Source organism: Zonotrichia leucophrys, chromosome 27, assembly GCF_028769735.1.
Source record: "Zonotrichia leucophrys gambelii isolate GWCS_2022_RI chromosome 27, RI_Zleu_2.0, whole genome shotgun sequence".
Lineage (NCBI taxonomy): Eukaryota > Metazoa > Chordata > Aves > Passeriformes > Passerellidae > Zonotrichia > Zonotrichia leucophrys.
The window spans coordinates 425,653-444,538 of NC_088196.1; the positions used below are offsets into that span (position 1 = coordinate 425,653).

General features: G+C 48.8%; 1 protein-coding gene and 1 long non-coding RNA gene across 2 annotated transcripts in view; one reads left to right on the forward strand and one right to left on the reverse strand.

Annotated features, from left to right (window-relative positions):
- Positions 1-1,676: 1,676 nt before the first annotated feature.
- The window catches only part of LOC135458624 (acid-sensing ion channel 2), a 485,196-nt gene continuing 467,986 nt past the window's right edge, over positions 1,677-18,886 (forward strand). Inside the window, exon 1 of the mRNA XM_064733866.1 lies at positions 1,677-2,486. Coding sequence (XP_064589936.1) covers positions 1,923-2,486 — 564 coding nt within the window. The 5' untranslated portion in view covers positions 1,677-1,922. The remainder of the gene's footprint in view (positions 2,487-18,886) is intronic.
- LOC135458626 (uncharacterized) lies at positions 2,483-5,398 on the reverse strand. The gene is made up of 3 exons (XR_010442912.1): positions 5,371-5,398; positions 4,772-4,863; positions 2,483-3,948 (listed from the first exon to the last, which is right to left on the reverse strand). It is a non-coding gene; the product is annotated as an uncharacterized LOC135458626 (long non-coding RNA).

Below are 18,886 nucleotides of genomic sequence, written 5' to 3' on the forward strand. Positions count from 1 at the left end.
CAATGAGGACACAGCAAAGCTGAAATTATCTCATCTCTGGGTGAAAACCATCAGGGGGAGAACAGGGTGGCTCAGGGATGGGGACAAGGGTCTTGGGGTCCATCACTGGAGTCAAGCACCTGAAAGGTGAAGGGGCCGAATGGCGCAAATGGTCTGTTGTCATGGTAACCACACTCAGGGTTATAAATCCAGAAACTGGGCTCATTTAATCCTTACAGGGGGCTGAGAGTCATGAGGCATTGCCCTGCAGACCCTGACAGGCTCTGCCTGTGCTTCAACCCTCTGCTCCCACCTCATTCCAGCTGGCAAAGTCACGTTCTGGGCGCTTGCATGCTCTGGGACCCTCACCTGCTGTAGGGCAGGGTGCTGTACAGAGACAGAAATCCTGGGGCTTCACTCTGGGTCTGAAAAAAGGCGAGCAAAGCCCCTGCTGTTCACGGAGCCGGTGTGGGAGGGAGTTACTCCGACCCTGCTCAGACCCAGCCCCTCACACCTCAGCGCGGATCCCCCTCGTTCGCACTCCCGCAGCCGCACCACGCATGCACCGAGGCATCGTCACGGATCTGCAGCATCTCCTGGGTAGAAAATCCAGTTTTCTCCTCTCCACCCCCTCCTCCCGGCTGCGTGCACATCTGGGAGCGCCTTCCCCAAACACATCCGTCACAGGTGCCTTCGGGGCATACGGAACATCTGGAGATCCTCCGGGGGCCGAGCCGAGGGCTCAGGAGCTGCTGCTGGGCACAGCCCCGGCTGGAGCTGCGGGGCTCGGTCCCTCTCCCGGGCCTGCCCGGCCCGGCCCGGCCCTGCTCGGCCGCGGGGCTCCGGATCCCTGTGCGACCCACGGCTCCCAGCGCTTCTCCCCGAGAGTCCTGCAGGGCAGGGGAGCTCTGAGGCGACTCTGAGTTAGCCCTGAACTCTGAGGCTGCTGTGAGGCAGCTCTGAGGTAGCTCTGAGGTCTGAGGTAGCCCTGAGCTCTGAGGCAGCTCTGGGGCGCTCTGAGGCAGCTCTGAACTCTGAGGCGCCTCTGAGGGAGCTCCGAGCTCTGAGGCGGCTCTGAGGCAGCTCTGAGCTCTGAGGCAGCTCTGAGGAAGACAGAGCAGAGAGCAGAGATGCTCCAGCCCCTCCGCTGCCCGGCTCTTGCCCTGGCTGGGTTTTGCTCGGAGCTGCCGTGTGAAAGAGAAGCGGGTTAATGCACCTCTTTCCAATCTGCGTGCGTGCGTGCAGCTGAGTCCCCTTCTTTTCTTTTATTTTTCAGCCTTTCATTTCCCCTCCCCCTTTTGCTCTCCTATTTCTCCCTCTGAATTAGCTGCCCACCTTTCCCTTGCAAATCACACCGACAGCACAGGCTGGGTTTTCAGGGTGGTGTTTCCTGCCCAAAATGGAGAGGTGGGGAGGAGGAGAGATGCCTGAATCCTGCAGCCGCATCCCCGGAGCTCGGGGAGCATCTCCCGGTCGGGCTGAAGAGATGCGGGAAGCAGCATGCTCGGCTTTCCGCACTAGTTAACAGCCTGGAAGCTGCCTCCGCTTGTTTTAGGCTCGCTCGCTTAATCTCAGCTCCCCTCGGCGCGTGTGTGCTTGTGTGTGTGTGTGTGCAGGGGGAGGACTTTATTGCCATTGGCTCAGCTTTCGCTGCCCACCCACATCTCTTCCACATCACCTTGGTGTCTCCCTAAATAAAACCAGCCCTCCTTATCGCGCCGAGGAAATCAAGAGCAAGAGTTTGAATGGATTTTATATAAATATTTACCCCGACGAAGCTACTGCTGAGCTCGTGGGATAAACTCGCAGCAGCTGGTCTCACTCTGCTTCCCTTGCCTGCCTCTGAAAGGGTTTAATTACTTTGGAGAGGAGAGGGGAGAGATCCAGATCCCAGTTCTGGCTCCAGACTGACCCAAAAAGCAGGACCAGGATTTAAATGAACTATGGATCTGAAGGACAGCACCAGCGAGGGCAGCATGGGCAGCCTGCAGCCTTCCAGCATCCAGATTTTTGCCAACACCACCACACTCCACGGGATCCGTCACGTCTTCGTCTACGGGCCGGTCACCATTCGGCGCCTGCTCTGGACCTTGGCCTTTGTGGGCTCGCTGGGTCTGCTCCTGGTGGAGAGCTCGGACAGGGTGGCTTTTTACTTCTCCTACCAGCATGTGACCAAAGTGGACGAGGTGGTGGCGAACAGCCTGGTGTTTCCTGCTGTCACCATCTGTAACCTCAACGAGTTCCGCTTCTCCCGGCTCACCACCAATGACCTGTACCATGCTGGGGAGCTCCTGGCGCTGCTGGATGTCAACCTGCAGATCCCCAACCCTCACCTGGCTGACCCTGCTGTCTTAGCTGCCCTCCAAGAAAAGGCCAACTTTAAGCAGTATAAACCCAAAGTTTTCAGCATGCAAGAGTTCCTGGCACGGGTTGGCCACGACCTGAAGGATATGATGCTGTACTGCAAGTTCAGGGGCCAGGAGTGCAACCACAAGGACTTCAAAACTGTGAGTATGAGCAGACACTCTGTTTTTCTCTTCTCTGGGCATGTGGACCATGGTGTTGCAGGACCAGGACAGCCCTGGAGGTCCCTGGCCAAGCTCTGTGGGTCTGGTGTGGTAAGACAGTGGCTGCCAGGCTCTGGCATGGCACAGGAGGAGCAGGAGGAAGCCTGTTGAGCTGAAGTTTGTTTGTTGGAGTCCTAATGGGGGTTTTATGGGGCCAGACCTGCAAAGGGTTTGTAGCAGGTCCAGCCTCCATGCTGAGTAAGGCCCACAGCTCGCAGTGTTTGCTCAGGGTCAGATGGATGCTGCTGAACATCACAGGGGGCCTGAGGGTCTCTTGCCATGGCCAGTGGATGTCAGCCAGCTGAAGGAAGCAGAGAGGGCTGGACAGAGCCAGCAAGAAGGGCAGGTGCTCAGGGCTGGTCTGAGCACTTTCCAGCTGTGTCTTTCCAGGTGTTTGCAGCGTTGCTGGAACTCTGTAAGGGGAAATTTTTCTTCTTGTTCCTGGTGTTCATGGCTCATAAATTCTGGTTTGCTGCAGAGTGTGGGTAGCAGCTGGGTACCTGCCTGGTGCTGTGTCCTTCCTGTGCTGTGTTAGATGAAAGGAGGGGAAAGAGAAGGAGAGGAAAAGCAACTGAGAGGCTGAGCTCTGATCCCAGTCTGCTCTGAGAGGGGGAGGTGGAGCGAGCCGGGTGCTTGAGCATGCTGAGAGAAGGAGCTGCTCTGAGTTTCCAGCTTCTGGCTGGCACCCTGATGGCAGCGCAGGCTGGCCTGGGTGCTGTGGTGGTAAATGTGTCAGTGTAAAATAAAAATTACCAGGAGGTTGCCTGGCTGAAGTGATGCCCCTCTGTGCCGCCGGGGCAGTGAGGGGACTGGGCAGGGGCTGCAGAGGGGGCTGAGCCCCACCCTGGCTGAGCTGGGGCGTGCTGGGCTCCGGGCTGAGTCCCACTGTGCTCTCAGGCCGTGCTGGGCAGTGCCTTGGCTCTGTGATCCTGGAGTCAGCAATGTTACAGGTTTCAGGTGATTATTGCTTGTGAGTTCTGCTGGTTGTTCTGCTAGTTATGGTGTGTCCTGCAGAGAGCAGGTCCTGGGCAGGGTTTGTGATCCCCGGGTTCATCAGCAGAATCTTTGTTTTGTTTTGGAAGAATGGAATGTTTTCTATCTGTGCTGCTTTGGATCTCTGAACAAATGAGTCCAACTGACTCCAGCACCAAAGTCATTGCCATGTCCTGGGCTGTGCTGTCTTTACACCTTGGAGCAAGAACATAGAATTGTACACATAAGTGATTACCTGTGCATATCTCTGATGTGTGTCTATTTCAAACTGGCCATTCAGGCAAACCATTCCCTTGTTTCTGCTCCCTGGGCAGGTCTGAGCACAGGTTGGGTCATCCAAGCTGTAGGAAGGCATCAACCAAGTTCCAAGGAGAGGAGCTTGCTAAAGGGAAGCCACGTATGAGCAGGTCTGGAGAATGGGATAAAAAAGGAGAAACAGATCCAAAAGTCCAGGGGACAAAAGAGGAAGTCAGGTCAAATCCCTGGAGAATGGATAGACCTCTCTTGACTGTGGCAAAGTGTGGGGAGTGGGAGCTATTCTGCCTGTGGACTTGCCAGGAATGAAATAAGAACTAGCCAAAAGCAAAAACCTCAAAGCCAGGGAGCAACCACACTTTCAAAGCACCTGCAGGGCTTAAAAAGGACGTTGAAAAGCAGAAGACAGGAGCTCTTGGCAGCCCTCCTGGGACCCAGCAGGGTGTCACCCCTAGCTATTGAGTTTTTGAGATAATTGCTTCTGAAACAATGATTTTAAATTTTTTTTCTCATGGGGAATACTGTAGTTTCCAGAAAGACAAACATTCCCTGTCTGCCAAATAAATGCTCTGCTAAAACAGATCACGGCAAGCTAGAAAGAGACAAGATATTATGGACTGACAGCACTTGTCCTTGTCAAAGTGAGAGATTGAGTGCAATACTTCAGCCCATTGTGCAAAGCAGCTCCTACCTGAGCCAGAAGACAACGTTGTCTCTCACAGAGGCAGGGCTTCCATCTCCCTGACTCCAGGTAATCCCCCAGGTTATGGAAATCCGGGAAGTAGCACTCAGCAGGGACACAACAACCCTGTTTTTCTTCCAGATTTTACCTCTCAGATAAAAGGCAGGGAAAAGTGTCTGTTTGAAGGATGAGTAGGTGTTTCCACAGGGAGAATGCTGTAAAGGTCTGTGAGCTGCCTCCAGGCTGAATCAGAACCTCATGTCCTGGATGAATTTTGCATTTAATCACCACCAACCTGTTGCAGCTGCACACGGGCTCAGTGACAGCACATCCATCCTGCTGCAGCACCCGCTGGAGAGGAGTCATCACTGGAGCCTGATTTGTTTCCTGAAGGGAAGCAGGGTGTAAATCCCAGGGTAGTTCTGCAATATGTCATCAGGGTGAAGAACTACCAGGGTTTTATACCCACTGCCCAGATTCTGGCAGCTGGGAGCAGAGGAGGCAGGAGCTGTGCAGCAGAGGCTGCACCAAACAGGAGCTCTGCAATAAGGGGCTGCTGAGGAGTCCGTTCTGTGCTGCCTCTGGCCAGCTCTGCCCTCTGGTGCCTTGGGGGGTTTGTGTGCAGGGTGTCCCTGAATGAAGCCCACAGTGCTGCTGCTGCTGCATGGAGAGCAGGAGTTGAAATGAAAACACTGGACTTTACTCTCCTTCCTCCTCCACTGTCCTGTTTAAATCTCTGACACTGCTTGAATAACAGGACTTGAGTTGTGTTTTCCCTACACTTCCTGTTCCTTCTCCCCCTAATAGCTCCCAGACAGCATTTCCCATGTTAAGGGCTGCTCACTGGTGTTATCATCTTATTGTATTTCATATTTCTCAAGTCCCATACCGTACCAAACTGTTTTTCTCTGCAGCACAGTTCTTCATGTCTTCTCAGGGACTCCTCCTGAGCTCTTGACCCACCCCTTTTTATTCCAGTTACCTTCACAAGCTACAGCTGCTGCCCAACTAAGGACTTTGCAGCTGTAGCTGTGTTTGGAGTAACTAGGACCCACTTATTTAATACATAGATCTTACAATACATAGATCTTAACAGGGACTCTCTCCATAAGGACCCACTTATTTAATACATAGATCTTACAGGGACTCTCTCCATACACTGGAGTGAGTACCCACAGCCTTTTTGCAGAAATGCCCCAAAGGGAACAGCCAGGTCTTAGCAGGATGTGCTGATAGTGCGCTGACATTGCCACACACAGAACAGCAGGGAAGATAATGCAGAGCTCTGCTGTAGGCAAAGCCAGTGAAGAAGAGAGAATTGGCAGAACACGCTTTAGCAAAGCCATTCCCTTGGAGTATGTGGAGGAGGGAAGCCTGAGAGCAGCAGCCGAGGAAATCCCCTCCTTGCTTTCTGCATTGCTCCCCCCAGGAGGTCCTGGTTGGAGCTGACCTCGCAGATGGCATTTCCTGGAGGAGCTGTGCTCCTGCTGCTCCATGTGACATCAGGGTCTTCATCCCACTGCTGCTGAGCCCGGCACAGCTTGGGCTCACCAGCCCTGGCCACGGCGCTGTGATGTTCTGGGAGTGCCTGTGGGTGTGTGCAGCAAAGCCTCTTTCCCAGGGCACTGGGGTGGCTCCTTGCCTTCACTGTTCCAGCCTGGGGTGATGCTGGGCAGTCACAGGGGGCACTGGCAGGAGGATGCTGTGTGGGGCCCAGCAAATGTGGGGGGCAATGGGGAGAAAACCTCTGAAAACCCTTTCAGCCCATGGGGCAAACACGGAGTGAGGGATGGGATGGCCTGGGAGTGGATGCTGGGAATGTGAGCAGCAGAGGAATGGGATCCCTCAGAGCTGAGAAACGCTCCCCAGCAGCACAGCCTGCCCAGCACAGCCTGGCCCTGCCTCTGGGGGCTGCTCTGGGTGTCTGGGGTGGTACCGTGTTCTCTTTGCTAAATGCTGCATTGGGCTGTGCTTCCTCACGTCCAGTCATTCCAGCTAACACAAACTTTTCCCTCGTGCCTGCTCTGCCTCATCAGGTGTCTATTTATTGCCAGTGGCCATGACAATTGAAGGATAGAACTCATTTATTTTCAATACACATTCTTCTGACCGACAGGGTCCACATAATGAAGTGTATCTCATGTGAATATAGCTATTTTAAGGCACAAGTTTCTGTCAATCTATCTGACTTTCTCTATACATATTTTTTTCTGCCCTTCTTTCTAGTATATCTATCAGGCCAATGTTTAGTGAATAGCTTTGGCTTTTTAGACTAACTAGTTCATTCTCATCTGTTATACAATTTTCACTTTATTCAAGAAAAAAAGTCAGGATAGTGCATGCTTGATTCAGAAAAACATTACATTTCTTATTTACCAATTTTTTCTGGAGAGTCACTTTTTTCCCAAAGTTTGCTCCACAGTCTGAGATGCCATAATGAGATCTGCCATTATGAAATGTGCAGTAATGAGATGTGCAATTCAGTGATAACTTTTACACAAACAGGCTGTTCTTCCAGTAGGAAATCATGTAGGAAATCCATTCTGCACTGGAATATCTCAATTTTGCAGGTACTGTTGAGGGTCTGGGTGTGGGCACAGGCACAGAGGGAGTGCAGGGTTTTAATTTTGCTGCTGGTGGTGTCTCATTGGGTGTCTAAAAGGAGGTGGATTGCTCCTGGCTCAGGTATCTAGGAAACCCTGCCCTTGGGAAGTGCAGACCCTCATTCCACCCAGTGGTTTACTGGATTGAAATCTCGGGCCTGTAAGGATTTGTGGGTGTGGTAGTTCCTTGTTACACTGATGGGGTCTGTATTTCCTTTATTTATTAAAAAATGGTAGAATAATATTTTATATTTTGCAGAAGTTTCATGGCTAGATGCCAGTTGGGATCAATGCTCATGAAAAACCATTCCTGGGTTGGAATGGTCAATAGTGTTAAAATCTAATGAAAGCTGTGCAGCTTCAGTGGGGCCTTTTGATGGCAAATCCAGTTTTAAATCCTTTAATACTATGTGTTGTTTTGGCACAGCCTGGTTTTTCATTGCGCAGGGGCCACAGGGGTGGCTTCTGTGAGAAGCTGATAGAAACTTCCACCATGTCTGACAGAGCCAGTCTCTGATGGCTCTGAAGAAGGACATGCTGCTGGCCCAGTTAGAGAGGTTGGCAACACCTCTGTGATGACATACTTAAGAAGAAAGTACAAAACATCACCCGCTGTATTGGAATAAGATCCCAATATTACCAGGTAGATTGTGCCTGGGCTAGTCTGACCCTTGCTGCTGGGCCAAAGGCGGCAACTGTGATATTTCACCTCAGAGACACTTTTGGCTGGCTGGATGTTGCAGCAGGCACTGGAACAAGTCCAGGCTTGTAGAAACTCAGTTTACCTCAGGTGGGCAGGCTTCAGGCTAAGGTGAGGAGGAAAAGGAGATGGATTCTGCTGGAGGGTTAATAGCCAGAGTTTATTACATGGTCACAGGCATCTGAATCTTGGTAACAGCTCCAACAGAATGCTGACCACATGGTCCTGGCTGAATTTAAGCCCAGGGACAGGGGGAGGGGAAGGGACAGGTGAGCACCAACCAGGTGGGAGGAGGAGGATCTCAGGGGACGAGGGACACACAGACAGGCCAATGACCCCAGGCCTGAATTGCATCCTTTGAACCTGACCAACCACACGATGGCCTTGCTGGAATGCTAAAACTGATTTGACAGCCCAGCAGGGGTCAAGGGGGAAGGGGAAGAGAGGTATTGTCACACCTGGGAAGGGACTGGGAAGTTTAAAACAGGATATTGCAACACACTGCAACATCGCTGTTTTACCCAGGGTGGCCTGGCAGCGCTGCTGGGGCCATGCCAGCCATGAGCCTCCCCTGCCTGGCTGCCTCCAGCCAGCCCTGCCAGGCAGAGGGGCAGCGGCAGTGGGGCAGCCTCGCCTTGGCAGTGCCTGAATGAACAGAGGCATTAATTAGCATCCACATGGCAGTGGTGGAGCTGGCAGGGAAAGCAGGATGAGCAATTCCCCAAGGCAGAACCCAGACAAGATCAACTTCTCGGTGCTGCAGGATTTTGCAATATCTTTGAATTGGTGGAACTTGTTGGCAGTGGTAGCTACGGGCATGTCTTGGTTTGGAAAGCCAGGTGTCTGCTAAGGAAGGCAGGAGCTTCCCCTGAAATGGAAACTGTAAACCCCCTCCCTCCAAATTGTTATAAATTTGAAATTAAGGGGCTCTCAGGGAATCATATGGGAGCAGGAATAACAGTTCTTTATTAGGGAAGAAAATAAAAATAAAATAAATAATGCAGTAATACAAACCAACACTGACAGAGTCAGACCCCAACATGACACCCTGTGGGGTGTTGGCAGCAGTCCCATTGGAATTGTGGCTCAGCCCTCCTGCAGTGTCAGGGGTGGTTCTGCTGGAGCAGGGATCCTGGAGAAAGGTGCAGTCTCTTCCTCTGAGGATCCAGTGGAAGAGGCAGCTGCTGTTCCTCTGGGAATCCAGTGGAAAGGCTGTTCTGGTGTCCCAGAAACTCAGATTCTATCCAGGTAGGAATGCTTGGCTCCTCCCCCTGGGCAGAACCTCTCCCAATGGGATGCTGTAATTTTTATCAGCCATGCAGGGACATTCAATAGCTGTTATCAGCACATGTCTCCCTGGAGGGAGGAGTGGGTGTGGAAGAGATAAAGAAAACTGCTCAATGAACAGAAGATAACTGCCCCACCTCTGACAGATGGCAATAGAATACACATTGCCTTGCAATCTAGGACAGGGCAGCAGTTTTTCTTCTAGTCAGAGAAGAGGAGGAAGTGAGGAGATGTGAGGGAAAACAACGTGGTGGCACCAAGGTCAGTGGAAAAGGAGGGGGAGGAAGTGCTCCAAGTGCTGGAGCCAAGATTCCTGTGCAGGCCATGGTGAGGACTGTGGTGAAGCAGGCTGGCTCCCTTGCCGCCCATGAGGTCCATGGGGATGCAGAAATCCCCTCACAGCCTGTGAGAGAAGTGTTCCCACCAGAGAGGGTGGATGCTGGAGAAAGCTGTGATCCAGGGCGAGACCCAAATGCAGAGAGAGGGCCCCTGCTCCCAGAGATAGAGGGAGAGAGAGAGAGCCCTTGCTTTCAAATAGAGCAGCCTGTCTTTAGAGGACTGCACCTTGTGGATGAGTGACCCATGCCACAGCAGTTTTGGGAAGAGTGCCCATGGAGGGACCCCATGGCATAGCAGAAAAAAATACTCCTCTCCCTAAATGAACAGAAAAAGAGTGATGAACTGACCAAACCCCCCCCCTCCCCATGCCCTGTCTCCCTGTGCTGTCAGTGGGAAGGAGGGAGGGGCTGGGGGAAAAAAAGGTGTTTTAGGGGCTTATTTTACTTTTCATTATCCTCCTCTGACTGTGTTAATAATAATTACTTTATACCTTTAAATGTAAACCTGTTTTTCCCTTGAGTGTTTTTCTCCCAGTCCTTACTGGAAGTATGAACACTGGGTGAAACAACTCCAAAGGAGAGAAGCTGCAGAAATGGGCTGCAGGTTGTTAACTTGGGGCATTGGTGCTCCACATTTGGGGTGCTGATCTGACTGCAGACCTGACCAGAACAATTACAGTCCTCCTTTAAGATCTTTGAAAAGGCTCTGGATGTGTTTTGAGCTGTTTCTTAGCCAGCATGCTGCCCTCCCTCACTCAGACTTTGAGATGGGAATAATTTAAACAGTGGGAAGTGTCAGGAAGAGGCACAGCCAAAGTTGTCAGAGCCAGCTGGAGAGCAGAGGGGGATGGATGATGAGGGAGATGAGGCATGGGGAGGGCCCTGGGAGAGGAAGGACAAAGAATCTGTGTAAGAGCCAGATGTGGGCTCAGCTTCCCTTGCTGGAGCAGCTGGCACTTGGTTTGGAGGAGAGCAAGAGCCACTCCTCACTCCTGAGTGATTCTCATTTGTTAGAGTTATTTATCAGGAGTCCAAATGAGAGCTTCTCTGTCCTCCACACCCCACCTGCCCAGGGGTTTGCACTCCAAATAGCAGCTGGAGCTGGAGAAAATGCAAATCCACCCTTGGAATGGGGAAGAACTGCTGAGCAAAGGGGGAGTTATTGGAGTTCCAAGGGTAGAGATGTTTGAGGGCTGCCAGGGTTTATCAGAATTGTCCTGGGAATTGTGTGAGGCTTTTCTTAGTGCTGGAAATACCTCTGAGTGCATCTTCTTGTGCTTCAGCTCATTTCTCCTGGACAGACACTGAGAACTGAAGTGCCCAAAGCAGTGGAGAGCCAAGGTTGTCAACAACAGAGAGCAAATCTGATAATCACCTGGCACTCTGTCCTGGTGCCTCCTTGGCCCCTGGCTCTCTGTGACTAACACAGTTCATGTCACAGGCTCTCCCTGACAACTGGCCTTGTGTGAGTTCTCCTGGGTGCAGTTTGCTGTCTGCAGTGGGTGGAGGGTGAAACCACAGGAAGGTTTCACATGTACTTGTGCTCTGTCTGCAGGAACCAGAATTACTCTAGTCATGTCCGAAGCTAGAAGTAAAGGCCAGGAAAGACACTGGAATATATAAAAACCCCAGCATGGTTTCCAGCTGGAGAGGTAAAGTAGAGCAACAGAGCTTGTCCATACCCCTCCATACAAGGATCCCTTGGAGTCTTCTTGGCACATAATAAACAACATCCCAGATGTCCCCTCTTGAGGAATCTTTGTGTTTATCTGACCAAATGCAGTGATGCCCTGGGAAAAATCATGGTGTGACTGCTGTGGGTTTAATCTAAACCTTCCCTGAGAGGTTCTGACTACCAGAACCCATGGACAGAAATGGGTGAAAATCTAAACCAGTTGTCATGCAGTTAAACAGGAGAAATTTTCACTTGATAAAAAATGAAAACAGGTCTGACTTCAGTGAGGGCCTGTGGCCTCTTGAGGTCCCTTCCAAGCTGAATTATGATTCTATAACAGAAAGCAGGTGCAGACCTGCTGGGTCTTAAATCCTTTTGCTATTTTTGGAGCATCTAATTTTTTCATAGAAACATAGAAACCTGGAATGGTTTGGGTTAGAAGGGACTTTTAAATCATCCTGTTCCACTCTCCACCATGGGAACCTTCTATCCTAGACTGCTCCAAGCCTCATTCAGCCTGGCCTTGGTCACTTGCAGAGATCCAGGGACAGCCACAGCTTCTTTGGGCATCTTCTGCCAGGGCCTCCCCACCCTCCCAGAAGCATGTTCTCCTAATATCCAAACCTGCTCTCCTTCAGTTTAAAGGCATTCCCCTTTGTCCTGTCCCTACACACCCTTTACCTCCATCTCTCCTGGACCCCTTTGGGCACTGGAAGGGGCTCTAAAGGATATCAGTCTCTCCAGAGCTTCTCTGCTCCAGGCCAAACAGCCTTGCAGGACCTTGCACTTGGCCTTGATGGACTTTGTGAGGGTCACACATTCCCAGTTCTCCAGCCTATCCAGGTCCTGCTGGATCCCATCCCTTCCCTCCAGCGTGTCACACAGCCTGGTGTCATCGAGCCAAAATCCTATTGTTCGTCACCAACAGTGATGGAAACCACAGCTCTAACCCTGAGGAGCTCTGCCATCTCTGACCTGCTCTCGTGCTCAGTTCACCCTCAGCCTTCCTGAGAAATGGAAGCCACTTTGAGAGGACAATCACCTTCCTCTCTGTGAACTCTGTGCACAAGTTTGCATTATTGACCTAAGGGCAAAAATTGCTCTAAAATGCAGAGTTGCTGACAGCTCTGTCTGCACTGAGCATTGAGGCATTCACAGCTCTGATTCCATAATGAGTCCACCACAGTTTCTCTGAGCAAACCCCTGTCTTTTCCCATTTTCTGAAACTACCCCTATTTATTTTAGAAGCAGACAGTGGTGATTCCATGAGAAAAAAAACCCCTCAGATCCATCACTAAGCTCCTGCTGACAAAAAATGTGTCTGGCAGCTCCCGAGGAGCAGCAGGATGAAGAGGTCATGCTCAGCATCTCCATCTCCTCTGGCAGGGTCTGGAGTCCCTCCTGTCACTACAGGACACAAAATGAAACTGTGGACATGCAGCTCTCCAAGGTAAAAAACAGGGAAGTTTAATTTCTGACTTAAATATTTATAGATTTCCAAAAGTGGCAGTGGATTGGAGGGTGACAGTGCCACCTCTCCAATGACACTGGACAAACCAGCAGTCCATCAAATTTCTCCTCCTTCATAAAATAATGCAAAACAATAATTATTTACATAAAGTGTGTGAGAAAGTTTGTTACAAGAATGTAAACATCAGAAGGCTTAGAAAAACTTAAAAAAAGAAGGGATACCTCCTATGCCTTCCCAAAGGCATTTGTCACAGGATTTATGCCTGGAGTGGCATCCAGGTCAGGCTGGCCATGCAGCAGGGTTCTGCATCCATTGGCGAGGTCAGGGTGATAAGGTGATAAGCTATCATGATAAGGGGGGTGTCAGGTGATTGTGTTGCTGCCACAGCTACACCAGCTCTATATGGGACTCAAAAATCCAAAACCACTCTACCTGCTGGGCTGGTGAGATCCTGCAGCATTCCATAGGAAGAGCTCTTTGGGAAAACAGCCCCATGGAAAACTTTCTTGCTTACAAAGTGATGACAGCTATGAGAGGGCTGGGAGTGGGGAGGACTCAGATCTTCCTGAGGGAGGAAATGGTGATCTGTGGCTGTGATAAATAGGTATGATTCGTGCTGATAAAAATTGACACAATAATCAATATTGATACAGTAATTAATATTTGAGAATAATAAAATAGTTAAAAGTTGTAATGCCAAAGAAGAGAGGGAGAGGAGGGGTTCCACCACCCCCCTTCCCAGCAGATGTTCTCAAGGACCACAGGAAAGAAGCTGAAGATACAGTTGCTAAAAATGAGCAAGAACCTGGTTGGGACCCAGAAAATGCTAATTATAAGGGATTTATTGCCTTGATATGTAGATGCAGTGATACGTTAGTCTTGGCTTACGTTGTACTGGCTTGGTGTGCATGTGTAACCCAAAGGTGAATTAAAGGACAAAGAGGAAGAGGAGAGGTCTTCATGCAAAATGACCCCCAAAGACTTGTGCGACCACCAAACCGAGTGGTGGCGCATGCGTGATAAGGATGGTAATGAGGGCGGAGATAGAGATTTGACGAACCGAAAATGGGAGGAGATGGCATTGACACATGGCATATAAGGGATGATTTTCACTTGGCAAGCTTGTACGTGAGGTGGCAAGGGTCCCAGAACCCTGCCCTCCGTAACCCCGTGGTTCTCTTTTGCTTATGTGCTATTATTGGAACCAAATTATCCCTTATTTTAATCAAATAATATTGTATCCAATTTTATATATTTTTTTTATTTTAACTATTCCAATAAAATTGCTACTACTTTTAATCTTGTTTGGGTTTTTTTGATGGGATAATTGGGCAAACAGGCAAGCATAACAGTGGCTAAATGTGAAGGCTGTGAAAGTCAGTGTCTATTTTGACACCTGCATCTGCTGAGAGGTCATGATGAAAAGCCTTAAACAGGTTGACTTTGTTGAGGGATGAGTGCAAGAGAATGGTCCTCTAGAAGCTTGTTGGGACTTCCTGACCTATGGAAATCCGTGAGGAAACCTCTCAGGCATCAGAAGCTCAACAATCTAAGAGGGAAAATTAGGTAGATGAGGTGGTCATGTCTGGCTCCATCGGCCGTGGATTAATGTATGAGACCTGCACCAGGAAAACAAACTCACCCTTGGAGGTAAAAGAGACTGAGAGTTATTTCAGCACGACTGACACCAGCGTGCTCAGGGCCATCAAGAACCAATTTCCACCCAGCCATGAATATTTACAACAAAGCACATGCCTTTACTTGAAGAAAAGCTGGATTGTTTTGATCATTTGTTGCTGTTGTGCCATGGAAGGAAGGATTTAGCCTGTGTGCTAAGGCAAGGAGCATGAAGTGAAGGAGTGAAGGGTAATGGAAAATGCACGAATATTTGCTCAGGGTGAGATGGATGAAAGGAGGTTTAATCTGCACTTGGATTTCCCAGAGGAGCCCATGCAAGGGAATGGGGCCATCAGGGATTTTCATGAGCAAGAGGAGCTGCTCAGTTGTCTGCTCCTGTCAGAGGAGCTCGTTCTGCTTCATGATTTCCTTGGAGACTGAAATTTGAAAAGAAAATCAGAAGTGAAAAAGACTGAGTCAAATTTCATCTCTTCCTCAGGTGCTCCCCCACATTGGTCTGGCCTTGCACGAGAAGGGCATTTCAGGCTCTTGTCTCAGGCCAGCTCTGTAGGCTTCCTTTCAGTCAGTCCAAAGGTTGTCCACATTTCACTTCCAGTGTGAGTTTTTTTGGGAATTTGAGTCTTTCCTGAGAGAAACTGATAGAGATGAGTCTGTCCACCTTGCCTATATGAAAAGAATCCCAAACCAAAACCCAAACCCCCAAACTAAACCGCTGGAGGTCCAAAAATTTTAGAAATTTTAGTGGAAACAAGTTTTAGCTGCTCTATAAAATTGAGTTTTCATGATGCTGTTTCAGCAGTGATGAAGACTAATATATTGTTAAAGGGCTTGCAAGGGTTGCAGGGTGAAGAGAGAGGCGACAATCTTGACCTCATTTTCAGAAGGCTTGATTTATTATTTTATGATATATATTACATTATAACTATACTAATAGGAATAGAGAGAAAAAGTCTCAGAATCTTGCTAAGCTAAGAATAGAAAAGGAATGAATAAACAAAGGAGCTCTCTCTGATTCTGTCCCAGAGAGAGCTCGATCTTTGATTGGCCCTTAATTGTAAACACCCAACATGGGCCAATCACAGGTGCACCTGTTGCATTCCACAGCAGCAGATAACCATTGTTTACATTCTTTCTCTGGGGCCTCAGCTTCCCAGAAGGGAAAATCCTAAAGAAAGGATTTTTCACAAAAGATGTCTTTGACAATATATAAATGTAATATGAAGACAGGCATGAAATTAAAGTAATTTAAAATGAAATTAAAATTAAAAATTATCAAAATTTATTTTGCTTTTTAAAGGTTTTGTCATTATTGGAAGAAGAAAATCAAAGCAACCCATTTAGACATTTTTTAGTTTCTTGTTCCATTAATGTTTTCCAGGATCTTTGAAGTCCTATGCTCATGCAGTGGAGGAGTAGGGCAAAAATTTTACTTTATGAAAGGGGCTGAATCCCATAACAAACAGTGAATCACATCCCATAACAGTGATTCACCTGAAGGTTTGAGGGACATTAATCTTAGGCCAGGAAAGGGAATAAAGAAACCCCAGGCAATGCTCTGGGTGATTCAGCTGTGTTCCTGTGAGATGGGCAATTGGAGGGCTCTGTGACAGGAGGCTGCTCCCAGCTCAGGAGAAGATGATGGAGCTCTGGAACAGCAGGAGGACAGGGCAGGACAGGATTCACATGAGGCTCCATGACAGCCCAGCAAACATCACTGCAGTTGCCATATATATATATATATATATATATATTTATATATATATATATATATATATATATATATATATATGTATGTATACACTAAATTAATTGGAGAGGAGAGTTAATGAGCAGTGGGAGGAATTCATAGAAGCTTAACCCTTGATTATCTAAACTTCCAACAGCACCCTCCACTGCTCCCTGGCACTGAAATGGATGGTGACTGCTGAGACATCCAGGAAACCTCTCCATCCCTCCCAGGGCCTCCTGCAAGGCTTGGGAAGAGCAGCTCATGGCTCTGTTGTGTGTGAAGTGGTGTCAGCAGAGCTGTGAACTCCTCAGCAGCTCTCCAGTGATGGAGGAACCTGTGAAAGATGAACCAGGATGTCAGAGAGGTGTCAGTTCAGCCTTGAATGGGGGATGGAATTATGGCTTGGGACATGGGGGGACTCTCAGCCGTCTGTGATGGGATGGTTTAGCTGCAGGGGACCTTGGATGGGAGCTGACATTCACCACCAGATTTCTTGGTGTTTCTGTGAGCAGGTGAACCAGAATTCTGCTCAGAAGTACAGATCCTGTTCATCATACTGGTATTTTTCTCTGGAAATACTGCTGGGATTAGGGTTAAGGGTGGGGATCAGGATCTCACAGAACATAACAAGTTGTGTGCTCTTCAGCTCAGGAGCTGCTGGAAGGGGGGTTTACAGCAATCACACAACCCTGATATATTAATTCCTTCCTTTGAAGCATTTACTGTTTAGGGATTTTTATTTTTTTTAAATGAAAAGTGGCAAGTTTTCCCATAAGGCTTTGGGAAAACTGCTGCTCTGGTCATTTCTCAAACGTTTCCATCTAAACCAATCTTTATGTAAAAGATGGGAACAGTTTCCATGGATAGCATGACCAGGGGGTGGAGATCATGCTGGGGAGAAGGAGCTGCTGTGCTGGATGTTAAGATTGATCCTTGTTAATTGAGCTGCATTTTTCATCCTCCACCCTGGCCTCAGATGCTGCAGCCAGCATCCCTCCTGCAGATGCTGCAGGATCACTCACAGCCATTAACTAATGCTAAATGATGATGAAGCATCTCCTGAAATACGTGTGACTTGCACATGAATAACACATGGATTTGTTTCTGTCAGGTGTGGCAGGAGTTTGATGCTGATCCACACCAATCCCAACAATTCCCCAGTAATTCCAGGACAGACATGGAGAGAGGAGATGCTGGGGAGTACATGGCAGCTCAGGATGAGCTGTGGGAGGAGAGGAGCTCCAGGCTGCCAAAGCAGTCCCAGTTTATAGAACCCCAGTGGAGTTTGCCTCCTAAAGACATTAATGAGGGTGAGATCCCTTTGTTAGCCCCCACAACTGCAGCCATCCCTGCAAAAAAGAATTCTCTCCTCATTATCTCATGGTAGAACAAAAAGACCCTCAGAGGTCAGCCTTGTGATGATGTCTCTGTACATCTGCATCTCTCTGGAGAAAAACAGGTCAAGAGGGAAAGGACTTTTCTATGGTGTTTGTGCATGATACCAGAAAAATGTTCAAGTGTCTCCTGGGATGAGATTTTCCATGTGAAAAGTGAAAGCTTTTTGTCTTAAAGCATTTCTATTTTCCATGAAATTAATTAAAATAAAAATCTCAGTGCAAAATAAAACACTGAAACCCTGGGATGCCTCATTAAATGGATCATCTGGTTCAGAATTAAGTAGTGGAAATAGTGATGCAGAGCTGGGAAACTTTTCACCATGTGCTGCCTCTACATCTTGCTCTTGCAGGTGAGCAGGTTCTGTTACTCACAGGTTCTATTTTATAGGGGTTTTGAGGCAAATCCTGGTGTCATCTGAGTTAGTGGGGGGGAGCCCTGAGTTGCTTATTCATGTCTGGCTTTCTCTGAATAGGGAGATTTAATTTACTGCTTTCAAATGAGTCTCCTTTTTCAAAGGGCAGTCAAAGCTAGATGCTTCTGACAGCCTGACCTCTGAGCTTTCTGGAGATGGTTTTAGGTTTATTTCCTGATAAGAGAAGGTTTCAGCAATTTTCCTTCATTTGAAAGAAGAGGAGAAGCCCCAAAACCATGTGATTTCTATGAGTTTCACAAAAGCTGGCAGCTGGGAGAGACCCAAACTGGAGCCCAGAGAGGAAAAACAGGGTCAGTGCTTGTGTTGTACATTGTGTCTGACAGGGACCAGCTGGCCAACAAACACGTGCCCCACTTTCTCCAGGAGCAGCCTGGCAGTAATGAGACAGCTCACACTTCTCTGGCAGCACAGCACAAGCAGGATCAAACGAGGGTGCAGAGAGCTGTGCTCCCCATGGGGCACAGGGAACCATGCCAGGGGAGGTGTGGGTGTGAAGGATGGGCAGGTCAGCTCCTCCTGGTTCCTTCTGATGCTGCTTGGGGTCCTGAGGAACCTGGGACAGAGCAAGGAGAGGTTAGAAAAGAAAATCCTCAGGAGCACGAGCTTCATTCATTCTTCTGCTTCAAATTCTGAATAATTCCCAGCACTGGGAGTAGGCCCACAGGGCTGCAAGACTCAAAGTGCATGGAGGGACCTCAGGTCTCCATCCTGCTCCTCAGGTCCTGGAGGGACCTCAGCTCTGCATCCTGCTCCTCAGGTCCTGGAGGGACCTTGTTACAAGGCTTGCAAGGGGTTTTCAGGGTGAAGAGAGAAGCAAGAATGTTGACCTCATGTTCAGAAGCCTTGATTTTATTATTTTATGATATATATACTACATTATACCTATACTAAAAAGAATAGAAAGTTCCCAGAAGCTTGCTACGCTAAGAATAGAAAAGGAATGAATAACAAAGTTCTGTGTCCCAGCACAGAGTGAGACCCAGCTCTGCCATGAGTGATCAGTAAACCCAAACATTCACCCAAGACCAATTACAGATGCACCTGTTGCATTCCACAGCAGCAGATAAACATGGTTTACATTTTGTTGCTGAGGCCACAGCTTCTCAGAAAGGGGAAAAATCCTAAAAAAAGGATTTTT